General features: G+C 48.0%; 1 protein-coding gene across 1 annotated transcript in view; it reads left to right on the forward strand.

Moving 5' to 3' along the window:
* The first annotated feature begins 358 nt into the window (after nt 1-358).
* LOC138724269 (uncharacterized) overlaps nt 359-16,455 on the forward strand; it is a 33,652-nt gene continuing 17,555 nt past the window's right edge. The window contains exons 1-4 of the mRNA XM_069864154.1: nt 359-415; nt 1,444-1,498; nt 2,305-2,559; nt 11,359-12,212. Of these exons, the coding sequence (XP_069720255.1) occupies nt 359-415; nt 1,444-1,498; nt 2,305-2,559; nt 11,359-12,212 (1,221 nt within the window). The remainder of the gene's footprint in view (nt 416-1,443; nt 1,499-2,304; nt 2,560-11,358; nt 12,213-16,455) is intronic.

Here is a 16,455-nt window from a genome sequence, read left to right on the forward strand (position 1 = left end):
TTGATAGGAATGGTTGGACTCGATGATCCGGTGGGTCTCTTCCAGCCTGGTTATTCTATGATTCTATGATTCTATGATATTCTGGTAACACAGTCATTTGTTTTTGCCCCAAGTATTTGTTGAACACGAAGAGGTAAACTGAGAAATGGTCAGCTTGAGAGCCTCCTTAGGAGCTTGTTTTGCTGACAGCAACAAACTTTTTGCTCCAAGCAAAGCCGTCTCGTTTCAGAGCACATTTATTTGCAGCTATATACAGATATCAGCACAACAGTGTTTTTTCCTTCTCCAAAATAGAAAATCTATTTTAAAAAATAAGCCTCTGGACAGTATAGGATTGTGTTCAGCAGTGTACAAAACAATGGAGCTGTACGGCAAGAAGAAAGGAATGTGCAATATACGGACAGCGGAGCTCAAGGTGAGAGAGTATCACTTTGTAAAATTCCTCTGGCCGCTAACAGTGCTACTGAATTCATGTTAAAACACCTATAAATTACCCTTCTGCTGCTCTAATAATTTAAGTCTGCCCGCTGAAGCTGAGAGCTGAGACAGTGAACACAGCACGGGTAGAGCACGGCAGCGCAGCGCGTGCCGAGCACACAGCAGCTACGACAGCAGAGAGCATCTTCCTGGGCTGGAACCGTCTTAGTGCAAGAAACAGGGGCCTCCTTCCCCAAAGGAATTTATGGCCTTTCCTCCTCAGCAGCCCCGGACACAACCCTCTTTGGCTTTTGCTTTAGAAACAGGAGCAGGCACAGGCTGCCCGATGAGTTCCTGGAGCGCAGCAAGAAATTTGGGTGCAGCCCCCAAACACGCCGTCCCACTGCAGTGGGAGGCAAGCAGGGAGCCGTGTAATGAACCTCCCAACCTGGGGAGGGATGGAGGTTGCCTTCTGTTGGCTGACAGGAGTTTGTGAGCAATAAAATAATAACAAAACGCAAGAGCAATGCGGTGCGGGAAATCGGGCAGTTAAACACCTTGTCTTTAAATTGTGGCTGGTCCTAGTCAGCGCTGCCCTCCTCGCCTTCCCGGCTTTCCCAGGGCCCTCGGAGCGGGGCTGCAGCATCCACTCCCTCTCTGGGGTCTCCCCGGGGCCGCTCATGCTGCGGACAGGTAAGCTCCACAGAATTAGGCTGGTTTAACCGGTGCAGCAGCACGTTTGCTCCTGAAGCGTTGGAGTCAGCACGAGTTTGGATGGGAGAGTAACGCAGGGACTGGTGCCCTTAGCAAGCAGGTTATGGGGCTGTTGTTTGTTAGGGAGCTCGTATTGCTCAAACCCAGCCTAGGAGTGGTTTCTCTCAGGTTTCCTCAGCCATACCCAGAGCTCCTGCTCCTGGTCTGGGTGTTCAAGGAGCATCACCGGCCGGCTGGGGCAGTTCTCCTCCAGGACAGCCCTGCTGCTGCCCCTTACCCTCCTTACCCCCCTTTACCCCCCTTATCTATCAGAAACGGCGTGACCAGCAGGGCCAGGGAGGTTCTTCTCCCTCTGGACTCAGCACTGGTGAGGCCGCTCCTCGAATCCTGTGTTCAGTTCTGGGCCCCTCACCACAAGAAGGATGTTGAGGCTCTGGAGCGAGTCCAGAGAAGAGCAACGAAGCTGGTGAGGGGGCTGGAGAACAAGAGGAACGGCTGAGGGAGCTGGGGGTGTTTAGCCTGGAGAAGAGGAGGCTGAGGGGAGACCTCATTGCTCTCTACAACTACCTGAAAGGAGGTTGTGGAGAGGAGGGAGCTGGGCTCTTCTCCCAAGTGACAGGGGACAGGACGAGAGGGAATGGCCTCAAGCTCCACCAGGGGAGGTTTAGGCTGGACATTAGGAAAAAATTCTTCACAGAAAGGGTCATTGGGCACTGGCAGAGGCTGCCCAGGGAGGGGGTTGAGTCACCTTCCCTGGAGGGGTTTAAGGCACGGGTGGACGAGGTGCTGAGGGACACGGTTTAGTGTTTGGTAGGAATGGTTGGACTCGATGATCCGGTGGGTCTCTTCCAACCTGGTGATTCTATGATTCTATAACCTGCAGCCCCAGCTACGACCAAGGTGGAGTTTTGCGTTACAAAACCGCGTAACTCGATTTAAACAGAGAAAGAAAAAAAGCTGAAGAAAACCCACCAAACCCACTCTACTCCCTCCCCTCCCCACCCAAAACATTCCAGCCTTTCCTCTCCTGCCACTTGAGGGGGGGAGAGGGGTGGGGGTTGTTTATTGACATTATGCAAGCGCTGAAATATGTTTCTTTTTCTTCTCACACACCCCCCCACCCCCTTTTTTTTTTTTTTTTTCCTCCTTTCTCCTCCCCTCTCCTCCACCAAGGTGCTCCAGAGCCCGCGGCCCGTGCTGCTCGGCGGGGGCCGCGTTCCCGGGGCGGCCCCCGCGCCTCTCGCCGGGGGATGCGGCCGCCCCGCTCCCGCCCCGCCGCCCCCGCCATGCTCCGCTGGCACCGCCGCCTCCGCCTGGGCTCGGGCCGCCGCGGGGGGCAGCCGCCCGGGGCACCGGCCCCGCCGCCCCCCGCCCGCCGCCCCGCGCTGCCCGCCGCGCTCCGCCGCTGCCTCCTCCGCCCGCGCGCAGGTAAGCGCCGAGCCGCCGCCTTGCGCCTCTCGGAACGGGTCGGTCGGTTTGCGGTTCGGGGAGAGAGCGGCGGCGCCGCGAGGCACACACACACCCACACCCCCCGACCCCGAGCCCCCGGGGAGGCAGCGGGAGCGTGTCCCGCGGAGCCCGGGCCGCATCCCTCCGGACTCGGCACTGGGGAGACCGCTCCTCGAATCCTGGGTTCAGTTCTGGCCCCTCACCACAAGAAGGATGTTGAGGCTCTGGAGCGAGTCCAGGGAAGAGCAACGAAGCTGGGGAAGGGGCTGGAGAGCAGGTCTTATGAGGAACGGCTGAGAGAGCTGGGGGTGTTTAGCCTGGAGAAGAGGAGGCTGAGGGGAGACCTCATTGCTCTCTACCTGAGAGGAGGTTGTAGAGAGGAGGGAGCTGGCCTCTTCTCCCCAGTGACAGGGGACAGGACGAGAGGGAATGGCCTCAAGCTCCGCCAGGGGAGGTTTAGGCTGGACATTAGGAAAAAATTTTTCACAGAAAGGGTCATTGGGCACTGGCAGAGGCTGCCCAGGGAGGGGGTTGAGTCCCCTTCCCTGGAGGGGTTTAAGGGACGGGTGGACGAGGTGCTGAGGGACATGGGTTAGTGTTTGATAGGAATGGTTGGACTCGATGATCCGGTGGGTCTCTTCCAACCTGGTTATTCTATGATTATATGATTCTAAATATTGTTTGTGTCCTGCTTTGGACCTGATCTCTACTCAGAAAGAGCCGAGAATATGCTGTTTCTCACAAGCTTTGTGGCAGGGACTTTTAAAGTTGCATCTCCAAATGCAGCTTAAGATAGAGAATATAAACCAAACAAAGAAAAAGAAAATTTTGAGTGGCAGCTCACTAACAGGTAGGCTGGATCCTGCCCGCTCCTCAGGGAGCTGTTGGAGCAGAAGCATCAGGGGGGCAGGACCTCTTGTGTCCAGAAGCTCAGTTTGCTGCAGGTACGGGGACCTGCATCACCACCTCCTCCTTGTCATCTCACCGTGGCCTCAGGAAGAGCAACAAAACAATTGTCACCACTGTCATTGTAACCATAAAAGATTTCAGACATACCAAGAAGGATGGTTACACCTGCCCACTGCCACCTTGTTTGAGCAGAAGATGCTCTCTGGGTTTTGCCCAAGCGTAGCAATAGCTACACATGAAAAATGGGTTAACAGCCACCTTTCTAATAGATTCATGAGTTCCTTTTGCTTCAGTTCAGGCACTGGGGTCTTAATGGCTTTGGTCTGTGGGGCTATTGAAGAGTTGTTTATCCAAGCTTATTATAGGCAATAAAACCTGAACTACTACATACCTGTCATCCCTGGGGGGCAAGTTCCATCCTTGCAAAGGGCCTCCTGACTGTCTCCTAGTTTGTTTCCAGCTGAATGCTCCTTTGCGATATGAGGCAGCCTGCGAATTAGATGTGCGAGGATCTGCTAAATTAAGACAGTTTTCGCCACGGTGTGCGCCAAATAACCTTTTGCTGTTATGCAGGGCTGCTCATGAAAGCAGCGTTTCCTTTATTTACTGTTTTGAATCTTTCTTTTTGAATCTTTCTCCTGGAGAAGCACATGAGAATTTTGAAGAAGGATTTGGAGGTTTTTAATGAGAGCCATCATCTCCCCAACAAAGTCTCACAAATAAGCACCACAGGGGACTCCAGGAGCTGAGCCTTGCCCGGGAGTGTTAAGTTGCAGAGTAGGGAGGACTTAGGCACAGATCCTTGTACACCAAAATTAGGCTCATCCTGGTTTTCCCACTGGGCTAAATATCCAGAGAAATAAGTTGCTGGGTAAATGCAGTAACGCGTTGGGGAGGCTCTGGAGCTGGTGCTGTGTGCAAGGTCAGGTGTTGGTCTAAAAAGCTGGTGACTGCCAGCCCACACAAGTAACTCTGACAAACCTGCTGTGCTCTGGGACTTTCTGCCAGAGGTCACCAATCTATCAGGCCTGTCCCTCATTTCAAAAAGTTCGCAGGTCACTTGGAATGAATAGAAGCAAGCCATAAAAATGTCAAGTGGCCTCTCTACTTGGACATCCATTTCCTCTTTAGTTCACCCAACTGTATCCATCGGTAAACAATCAATCTCCCTCTCCTTCTTATTGAAATGCCTGAAAAGAGCTGTAATTACCTCCTCCTCTTCTAAAACAGACAAAAATGAACACCCCTTCAGTCAGAGACCTTGAACCCTATTGCCTTTCTCTCATAGGGATTGCCACCTGCAGCTATTGGGGATTCTATAACATTTCTTTTCACGTTATGTTACCAAACTATCATCTGGTAGAACTTCACACACTTAACTAACAGTGAGACTGGAGAGCACCTTGGAGCCAGATGATCCAAGAAATTTGTGCTTTTTGTTCAAGGACTGTCTGAGATTTCAGGTTTGTCATAATTATTCCTTTGCATTTAATATGTCAGGCAAATCAAATTGTATATATATTCTCATGAAATCCACATGCATTTCAGTTCCCCAGTTGCATAAATTGAAATTTTGAGAATTGTGTCATGCAAATATTCAGTTGTGACATGGGAGCACGTTCCTCTGCAAACGTGAAGTTTTCAGTCACAATTCCAGTAACACACACATACCCCCCGGCATTTTCAGAGCAGTGATTTTCAAACCTTCACAAGTTTCTGTCGTTGGGGATGGGAGGTTGTAACTGGTGGGGAGACCCTCGCCTCATGGAAGTCCATGGCAAAACTCAGTGGAGAAAGATCTCCTTCCCAAAGGGTCAATTGGTAGTGGTTGCGGGGTTTTTTTGATGTGTGGAGGCTGCTTGGGTGTAGGGTCATGTTGGGATTTTTTGGCAGCATAAGAGTAATCCAATTCTAAGTATCAGAGTCCTGCCCACACAACGATTCCGTGTCCACAGAGCTGTGCAGGAGGCAGTCGTTGCCCAGCTGGGAAAGTAACACGGCTCCTGCGTGCTCTGCGCGGTGGCCAGCGAGTGGGCTAGTGCTGGGGAGGCGCTGCCAGCACAGCCCCGTCTCCATCCCCACCCCTCAGCACATGTCGGGGAAGAGTCAGCAGCAAAAAATGCCTATTGTTTCAGAAAGGAAGTGACCCCTTTTCTCTTAAATTCTGGGAAACTGGGACCTCATCATTGGTGAGATTAAAAAGTTCCCCTCTTCACAGTGAAAGGGAAGTGCCACCTGACCTGTCCAGCCAGCAGCCTTGGGGAACGTGTCACAGAATCAAGCCTAAAGGGAAACTTCTTTGTAAAGGAAGAAAGGAAAATGAGTGAATGCAAGAACTGAATGGGAGAGGCAGCCTTCCATTTCTAGGACATGAGTTTGACTACAGCTCTCTAGTCACTGCTGCCTAATGATTCCTCAGAAGCTGATGATCATCTCTTAGTCTGTTACCTGAGTTCCGCAGCCTTGTCACAGGACCTCTCTTGCAGGGCACAGCCTCTGGTCCTCAGCATAGCTGGTGCTGGAGAGAAGTTACTAGGCAGAATGTGCAAATCCTCTGTGGGATGCTGAAAAACCTTATCTGGGGCTTTGCACGTGTATTTTGGTTCTGTGCTTGGAGCTAAGCAGACTGGTAGGAACGGTGGGTTTGGGTTTGGTCTTCCTCTGCAGGGCAGCTGGGCAAAATCCCTGCTGCTCCAGCGACCCAAGTCACGGAAGATGCCTTGTGCTTCTGGCGATTTGTTCTCAGACCACGTTATGGTTGGAAAGTGCTGGTCTTTGCAATTCAAATCTAGAATGTTGTGTTCCTTGTGGTTGACAGGAGTGGGGAGAGAATCATAGAATAACCAGGTTGAAAGAGACCCACCGGATCATCGAGTCAAACCATTCCTATCAAACGCTAAACACTAAGCCATGTCCCTCAGCACCTCGTCCACCCGTCCCTTAAACCCCTCCAGGGAAAGGGACTCAACCCCCTCCCTAGGCAGCCTCTGCCAGTGCCCAATGACCCTTTCCATGAAAAATTTGGAACATGGGGATTTGAATACAGTCTTTAGCTTGGTTTTCTAGAAAGGTGGGAGCTTTTGCAAGAATTGCACCTGGGCAGGACTGGGAATGCCTGGGAGTTTTGCCTGGGCAGTTGTTTGAGTGCATCTCTTGCATGCAACTTCACAGGGATAAAGATATTGCTTGAAAGCAGTTTCATGTTTAGGTATCCACTTTCCTTCTTCAGGTCAGAAATCTCTATCTTAATGTACTATGTTGTGCCCTGGCAGCTGATAGTTACTGTGCAACAGGAAAAATACATTTGGCCCAAGGAAAGGAAAGGCTTGGGACACCAGCTAATGGGAGGGTATTTGCCTTTGAAGGATTTAAGTTTCTCTGCAAGGCTTTGCTACCTGCCAACAGAGAAATATCCTGGAAGTCAATTTGGACATGAAGCAAAGCAAAGTTCTGGAGAGTTAGATGGAACATGACAATTTCTTTCACTGCCTACTAATTACCTTCAGATAATAGCTAGGTCACCATTGCCACCTTGCCGTGGGATGGGAAGCAGTCTTGCTTTGCAGCTGTACAGGCACAAAACGTCTGGGAACAGCCCAGGGAACCGTTTCTCTCTGGTGCGATTATAGAGCCATATAACTCTCTGAGCACAAGCACAAAACACGTAGCACAAGTTAACCTGAGATAGTGTTTGGCCTAGGCGCACGTTGCCAAAGACGCCACAGGATACTGTATTGATTCCTAAGCATGCACACACAATTCTACTCCCTCCTCTGCTGCCATACTGGTGTCCCAGACAGCTGGCTGAAAGCAGCATCTTTTAGTACCTTGAAGTTGCCCTAGAAGGGGCATAGAAAGCCAATCCAGGGGAAGGGAAACAAAAAACAATACCAAAAATATCCCCAAACTTGGCTGATTTCCCAGGAGAAGCGGTGTCAAACCTGGCTGGCCTCCAGTACAAGTGAACATGTCTTGCCAACCTTAATGCCGCAGTCCAGCCCTATGAAGTTCTTCACACCTCCTTTCAGAAGCATCCGTGCGGTGCTGTAACCGAACTCCGGCAGCACACTCCCTCCAGCACCTGGCAGCCTTGCTCTGAGCTCCTGCTGTCGTCGAACAAAGCACTCCCAGGCTCAGTCCTCACTCAGCCAGAATTAGCCGACACAATTCTGTAGGGCCCTGGTAAAGAGCTCATTTACAGCAGCTGAGGGTCTGGCTCAAATTTTTTTTTTTTTTTTGGTGATTGCAAAGAAGACCTTTAATTGAAGCATTCTGGTGTTTGTTGGCAATGTGCTTGAAAAAGCTGAGCGTTTTTCTGTACCTCATCGTGAGCCAACAGTGTGCTCAGGTGGCCAAGAAAGCCCACAGCCAATAGCATCTCGGCATGTAACTGAAACGATGTGACCAGCAGGAGCAGGGAAGTGATTCTGCCCTTGTACTCGGCACTGGTGAGGCTGCACCTCGAATCCTGTGTTCAGTTCTGGGCCCCTCACCACAAGAAGGTTGTTGAGGTCCCAGAGTGCGTCCAGAGAAGAGCAACAAAGCTGGGGAAGGGGCTGGAGAGCAAGTCTTAGAAGGAACGGCTGAGAGAACTGGGGTTATTTGTCCTGGAGAAGAGGAGGCTGACGGGAGACCTTATCACTGTCTACAAGTACCTGGAAGGAGGTTGTGGAGAGGTGGGTGATGGTCTCTTCTCCCAGGTATCAGTAACAGGGGACAGGACAAGAGGGAATGGCCTCAAGCTGCGTCAGGGGAAGTTTAGATTGGACATTACAAAAAATTTCTTCACAGAAAGGGTTTTCAAGCATTGGACCAGGCAGCCCAGGGAGGTGGTTGAGTCCCCATCCCTGAAGGTGTTTTAGAGGCGGGTGGATGAGGTGCTTAGGGACATGATTTAGTAGGGGACGGGTGCGGTTGGAGTTGTTGATCTCTAAGGTTTTTTCCAACCTTATGATTCTATGATTGTTTCAACATCTCTATCAGAAATAATAGGCTGCTGGGAGGACCCATGGCTTCGATTCCAGTTATCAGAGAGGAAGAATAGACTATTACCTCATTTAGGTACCACAAGAAAAAATAGAGTTTCAGGTCACTGCCTTAATTGTGGGAGATCTCAGTGGCATTGATGACCTCGTTGGCAATGGGAAAGTATCATTGAATCAATGAGGAGGGGGTGCCTAAGTGCGTTGCAAATTTCTGCAGCCTGTGTATCAATTCTGAACTTGTGGTAGAAGTCCTGATAGCATTTTGCGTCATCATAATGCGTTGGGAGAGTAAACCAGAAACGCTCAAACACTGTGGTTACTGGCACAGTTCTGAGATCAATGGTTTGCAGCCTAGAACAAGCAATTTTTGTGAAACCATTTGATGTTGTGAGTAGCCACAGGATGGGCAGAGCAAAGGGCTGTGTTATCCAAACTGCAGAACTTTCTCAGCCCTGGAGTTGCTAACATTGAGGGGACCCCCTGATGCAAGGAGTCATAGATTTCTTTTCCTTATGTTTTTTTTTTTTACCGCAGTGAAACTTTCTAGTTTATGTTGTAGCTTTTGTAGTCATAAAATATATGAATTAGAGTGTCTGTCATCTTCTGTAAGTATCAAGACCTCATTTTAATATGCCGCTTCCTGATTTCAGACAAAGAAATATTTGTGTAGGACAGGGAGAAACCAGTTAAGCAAGAAAAAAGGGGCAGATTGAAAGACAGTGGAAGAATCTACAGTCAAATGAAAGCAAGGCATGATTAATAACTTAAAGCAATCAGTCTGTGGGAAGGGACTACCATTGCATATAGCAATTCCTGCTTAAGAGTGGCAGCTGTGTGATTTGTTCTTAAAATTAAGTGTAGCTCAGCACCTGCTGTCCTCCTGACTCTCAGAGATTTTGATGTGCCACCTGGGCTGGAGAAGCCATCAGAAGAGCCTGTTAGCCATCTACTTTTCATGCAGATACAGCAATTTGCCTCTCAGTGTTCGCAGCTGAGCAGGTAGATCCTCTTCACTCCAAATCAGTAAGAGTTCAGCTCCACCTCCTCCTTCCAAAACCATGCATCGAGCTCCCTCTTAAAATTTCCTGAGCATGAAGCTGCAAATGGGGCTCCCTATTCTTTTTCCTCAGTTCAGGGTCCCCCATGCCCAGCCCAGCCCAGGCAGCTCCTGATGAGCTTTCCTGTCGCGTTTCCATGGGCAGCGTCTTTCTCTTGTTCCACTTTACAGCAATGCAGTGATGTTGCATTGCTGACAATCTGGAACTGACTGTCCCAAGTGTGACTCTTTGCAGTGGAGACGCCTGTGAATCCTGCTGAGGGAGGTGGGTGCAATTCTCTGTATGACAGACAAGATCTTCTCTAAGTGGTAGTAAGCACTGTTGTGCCCGAGTGCCATAAAAAGCCCATCAGACAGAATTATTTATCACTGACAGCACTTCTGAAAATCCAGTGTAAAATATTAAATCTATGGCTGCCTACAGACAGTAAAGGGCACGTTTCAGCGCTATCCTAAAAATTTCCTAAGATCAAATAGAAGGAATTTAAGTAAAGAAGAAAATGATTCATGTAATAGCTAGCTTGGCCTTAATGACTGAAAGTCTTCCTTGTCTGTGGACGTTGTGGAAAGCAAGTTGAAGGAGGGAAGGCTGGAAATGGGTTATTTCTGTAACGGGGAGTTTTCTGGGTTACTCTGAAGTAGGGCTGCAGAGCAGACCTCTCCTCTCTACTACTGGCTGGAGGTTCTAGGAGGTTCTACGTAGGAGTGGTTACATGAGTTTGTGAAGAAGCTTCTGGTTTGATATTAGGCAAAAAGGAAGGAAGTAGGAAAGCAGAATGAAAGGAAATTAAGCAGGAAGTAAGATATCCTGAAAGATATTCTGAAAAATGTTGGCATTGTAGCCCTCTGAGGTGCTCTGGGTCATGTAGTAATAAAGGAAAAGATTACAGAGAAACTGAAGTTTTGTACTGCAGCAATTCCTGGTCTCAAGAGCATAAATAGATGGATTTGGAACTGAGATTTGCAGTCTGCTAAAAGGTGGATGCAGAGCTTTTCACTGGCTCTCGTACGTTAAGTGTGAACCAGAAGTCAACTCTGTGAAATATTAGATTCAGAAAAACAGTATGGAGACCTGGGGGCAGATCTACAACTCATGTAGATCATCCTGTCGTCCAGACACAATTCTACCACGTTACTCCGTGAAATAATTGTGATATGAAAACAAGTCTTCTTTGTCCATGTGCAAAAAAGACCCCTCATGAATAAAGCTGTACTTGTATCCCTTCTCTTCACGAAGAGGCTGAGAGTTCGTTTAAAGAAATTACTTCATATTTAAAACTATACAGGGAGTAGTGAAAAAGATCTACAGTGTCTTGTTTACTTTGCCTATCAGTACTTGCTTTTCATCACCTGTATGTGTGCAGAGAATACCAAACAGATTGCTAGTTGCTCGTTACAACCCAAAATTCACTTACGCCTTCAAAAAGGTAGATTTAATTTTACATATTTTTTCTGCTAGTTCAGAATATATTTAATCAGAGCAAATATTTTACCTTAAATTAATGTCTATCGTGCTGAAAGAAAAAGTACTTCTCTGTGTCTGTACACAGGTAATCACGAAAAAGTTATCTGACTACATGTGTTGTTTGCCACCTATTTACTAAATCAGAACTCTGTACATTTATGACTCCTTCTGAACAACTCCGGGGCTATGAGATACAACACTTCTGTTGTAGTAAAGCCTACTAGAAAGCTCCATGTAGCTCAAGAAGAAGCTTGCCTCTACCATCTTACTGTAAGCAGATTTACATTTCAAATCCCTTAGGAGATGAACTGTATGCTGAGGTTTTTTAACTTCTTGTGACCTTGTACTTTTTTTCTTTTAAGCAGGTAAGAAGAGCCCACCTGCAGAGGACAAAGTCGTGCTAACACATATGAAGATATTGAGCAGCGAAGGAATTCAAAACCCAGGGTTAATCCCAGAGGCTACAGCTGACACAGCCTGCACGGAAGAGTGCCGTCTCCCAGGTGCCAGCCTCCCACCAGACTCCCAAGAAGATCCAAATGCAGCGGTCGCACTGGCAAATCCAGACTACACAGATGCCCTGGCAAGCACAGACTATGTAGCCACACTGCCTGACCTCAGCAGCTTTGAGTCCAAGTGTCGACTTCACAGATTCTCCAAATTTGAATCTGAGGATTCAGGGGTTGAATTGCCAAGTGGCGCTAATTCTCCATCAACACCAACGGGTTCAGAGAAGAGTTTTGTGCTTCACAGCAGAGACTCATTTTGCGACTCGGGTGTGCTTAGCACCTCTTCTTCTCCAGAAATTGACCATCTGATAATGAGAACGTGTAAAGAGAGAGCCAGAAAAGTCAGCCACCGAGATCCAGAGAGTGAAAAGCAAGCTGAGTACTACAGCCAGGAGGCAAATGCTGTGCAGGGTCCTACAGCTTCCCTTGGAGACTTCAGTGTCCCTCGGGAAGAAAGTCCTGATGAACGTTTTGACCAAAGTGAAAGGCAGTCTCTGGAAAAAGAACCTACTCCAGAGACAGACCTTCCCAGGGAAAGCAGTCTTCCCCCCCCAGCTTCCGTAGAAGAGCCAAAGATGATTGCTGACAATTTCCCAGAGAACTTCGGCAGCGTGCAAGACCTTCAGATCCATGGACATGAGCTGAAGAAGTACCCCACAAGCGACAGTCTGGATGAATACATGGATGAATGCTGTAGACTAAGTGAGGTAAGAAACAGCTAAACTGCATCTTACAGCTGAGTCTGTCCAAATACCTCAGTCAGGGTTCCAGTCCTATCATCTGTCACAAACTAGGACACATCTGAGTAAGTTAGAAAATCTGCCCTGAAACTATTGTAAGCAGCAAATCTTGACTTGATTTTTAAGACCTCTTTTTCATAACAGTGAAATTTTGAAGGGATTCACATACCTTGGGTCTGGAAGAATGACTAATGGCTCATGGAGATCTGATGTTTCAAAAAGCTCTAGATTAACGGGTTGATTTGATTCTGGTCTTAAAATGAAGACTATGAAGTTAGTTGTAGTCATCTTATACATAGGATGGGGATCAGAATGTACTTTCTTTTTCAAGGTCAGGTTATTCCTATTTCTGGGAGCAGCTAGACTGCTGTCAGACCACTGAAGTTTGGAAAGAAGTTGTCTAAGGGGTAGCTTATTCCTGTCCTGTCCTCTCTTGAGTAATAAGTGAGTAAGGAAGTAATGCACAGTTTAAATCTTTACTGAGCTGGAGGTGGAGATCCCATTCGAACCCTTCAGCACAGCTGTGGTGGAAACTCCTGTGTTCTGAGACTGACCAAATTGCAAAGACATAATATTTTGAGCAGCTTATCCTCTTTTCCCCTTGCTGGGTACGCCATGCGACTAACAGGAGAATAAAAAGCCCTTCTGTGCACCTTCCTCCATAGCAGATGCCAGTAACTGCTCACCCCCGTGCTTTGCCTGAAGCCCCATGCTGCCAACATGCAGGGAGTGTGCTGCCTTGTCTGCCTGCTGACGTGTCTTCCGTGAACCAGCACTGGAAATATCAAACGGGGGAGCTGATCTTTGGTCGACAAACCAAAAAGCCCCATGAACAAAGGAGTGCAGGGGGCAGGCTAGGTGAAGAGGGTCACACAGACATGCCAAAAACATCACACCAAGCATAACGAGAATTTCTTTTTCTGACATTCGTTGTGGCAATTGGGATTGGAGACGTGTGTGAGGAAGCCACGTCGCAAGAGCTGTGCGCTGTGCGTATAATTTCGCCGTGGCCTTTCTGCGCGGGTCCTGAATCATCAGGTGATTGCCCTCCTCTCCATTGCATATCACGGCAGCACAAACAACACACAATTCAATGGAGTAACCTCTTCCTCCCAAGAGCTGTCTCACGCGCAGCAGAGATGGACGTCTGTTTCACACAATTCCCAAACAGGCAGAGACCTGGCCTTTTGTCAGGGAGTTCAAAAAAAGGACCAGAGTAGGAGGCTTTGAATGCAAAGGGACCTTTTTATGAAAAGTTACCTCAATTCTTTGTTAGGCTCCAGAGGCTTTGCAGGCAGCTGGGTCTTGTCTGACAGCTCTGGCTGCCCAAGAAATTACTTTAAATCCTTTGTGAAATGGAGCCTTAGTTTCCCAAAGCAGAGCATTTAAATAAACAAGAAAATAAATTAGAAAGAAGCCAAAGAGGAAATGAAGCTCTTGGTGGCTTATCTCTCCTCCTTTTTAATATCCTCACTGGCTGAGTGTTAAAGCTCTGTGCCCTAGAGCACGTTTCTTTGTTTGTTTTTCGAGCTGTATAAATACAGCTGTGACCTAGATGCTGGGAAAGTTTGCCCCTCTTCACAGAACACCTCCAGGCTGCTGTGTCTCAAGAAACAGCTCTTCAGACTGCTGGGATGCCAGGTAGCTCCCAAGCTGACCGAGGCAAGAAATGCCCATGGCTGCTGACAGCCTCCCGCAGCTGCAGAGCCTCCTGCCCTTGCCAAACCTTCACGAGCTTGACCTGTCCTCACTGTCCTAAACCAGAAGCAGAACAGACTGAGATCTGCTCAAAAATGATGTCCAGATGGTCATCTGCCCATAGAGCCGATGGGTGCATCTTGGTTCCCCTGAGCTGGGGTTCTCCTCCAGGCTTACTCTGTGGTTTTCACATAGGGAACAGTAAGTTTTCAGTAGTGATCGAAGTCAGATGAGCAAACCATAAAGTCCAAATATGCATTTTTACCTGTTATAAAAGGAAAGCATGATCCAGTTATATTAATCTTCACTCTATAAGCTTTTATTTGCAATGATAGTGGTAAGCTGCAATGAATAAAAGATTTGATGAAGTGGAGATGGGGGAAAAGCAGAACGCATCCAATGAAAGCCAGACTGGAAAAAAATACAACCGTCTTGTCTCCTTTTAGTCAGGACTGGGAGTATGATTCCTTATTCTACATACCAATGACTCTTGCGGTATCTCCGCTGCTATATGTATTTTAGCAATGTTGTTTAGTTTCATATTAGTCCTGTGAGGAACAGAGAGTTGGATTCAATGATCCTTATGGGTCCTTTCCAACTTGAAATACTCTGTGATTCTCGGTTTGATCTAAACTAATGTGTAACCTGCCCAAGATACAACATTGTACTTAGGAGCCAATCTCTTGTCTAGCCTGATGTTGTCTCAGGGACTCAGATACCCCTGGAAATACAATCAGTGTTGTCTGAGAAACAGCAGGCTGGTACAGGGTATTCCCTCTCTGCTTGGCCAAGAACATGGCAAACCAAATTGTTCCATTGGATCAGGTCTTGCTGCATTAAATTCTTGTTGATGGAGATGCGAGAGGCCTTGCACTGTCTTGTATTTAGTGCCAGGTGAGACCGTTACTTAATTGTGTCACAGCAACTTCCTCAGGTCTGTTGCTGTATTTGGGAATACAACTTTCAAGCAAAAGGAGAGCGGTTAAGTGTTCCCACCACAGCCAAGCAAGGATTCAGTCTCTGGATAAGGATGTCCCTTGATGCCCTCCCGGCCACACTCACTGCTAAGGCCACTTCCAAGGAGGGAAAACACTGAAAAAGAGATACTGGAAATGAGCATATATTTTGACCATTTGGATTCATTTGTTGAAGGGCTTTGGCTGAAAATGTACATCAAATCATTTCAGTGTGGCATTTCTTAAACAAAGGTTTCTGATCTTTTGTTTTGAACTGTCGTTATTTTGAAATTTGCCTACATGTAGAAAGATGAAAGGAAGTGGAAGCTGTCAAACAACAAGTGAAATAACTTTGAAGCCTAAATAAACCCATTTCCTTTTAAGCTAAATTAAATGTTTGGGGTCAGTTTGAAGATACATAGCTTTTGATGTGTTTGCTTTGCAAACGCTTCCTCATGCTCCATAGAGTTTACATTTAAAGTCAGCCTATATCCCGAGAAGAGAGAGGGTGGGAGCATTGTCATCATTAAATGAAAAAAAAAAAAAACATTATTCCCGCCGTACTAATTAGCCTGGGCCAAAGCAGTCAAAATATTTCTCTGCAGAGAGGTACAGTTCAGGGGGAGGATAGGGTGACCTGTGATGGTCATCCCCATAGCCCGTGCGTGCTATTTCGAGGAAACCAGGAACTATCAGTAAGCGCAGCCCCTCCTGGACAGCAGGGTGGAGCTGTCAGAAATACACAGCGCATCCCTCTCTTTCCTGTTATTCACAAGCCTTTCGGTGCTGTCGGCTTCCAGTGACAAATGCTTCCAGCTCAGCCTGTGGTGTCCCTAATGAGTTGCTCCTAGCCCATGATGGGAGGTTTGTAGTTGCATTCCTTGGCTGTTGGCGCAAGGCCGGCAGCTGTGCTGGCCATGCTAATGCAGCAGGAGTGAGCAGTGGGGCATTCGTGGGAGACTGGAGCATGGCACGACTCAAAACTACCTGCAAGAGAAAGTGAAGAGCATCGCACGAAGTGCAGAAACCTGAGTCACAGAAGCATAGAATCATAGAATGGTTTGAGTTGGAAGGGACCTTAAAGGTCGTCTAACTCCAACCCCCGTGCCATGGACAGGGACACCTCCCACTGGATCAGGCTGCTTGACACCCCATCCAACCTGGCCTTGAACACCTCCAGGGATGGGGCAGCCACAGCTTTCCTGGACACTGTTCCAGTGCCTCCCCACCCTCACTGTGCAGAATTTCCTCCTTATGTCCAGTCTAAATCTGCCTCTCTCCAATTTATAGCCGTCAAGTCACTGCGAGAAACATCAGTGGGCTTCCACCTGAATGAAAAGCTTCACATGCAGGCTAGTCCTGCCTGCCAGCCACGGCTACTGCTGCCAGGTCAAGCCTAGGACTGTTTTCCAATGAAAACTGATTGAAGTAAAGCTCCCAGACTGGAGGCTTCAGAGGAAAAATGTGATTTTACACCAGTCGAAATAGTAACTGGAGGGCTCTATATAAGCTGAAGTTCCCAGTGCGCATGTTGATCCTGCATTTTTAGGCTTCCT

Source organism: Phaenicophaeus curvirostris, chromosome 9 (assembly GCF_032191515.1).
Source record: "Phaenicophaeus curvirostris isolate KB17595 chromosome 9, BPBGC_Pcur_1.0, whole genome shotgun sequence".
Lineage (NCBI taxonomy): Eukaryota > Metazoa > Chordata > Aves > Cuculiformes > Cuculidae > Phaenicophaeus > Phaenicophaeus curvirostris.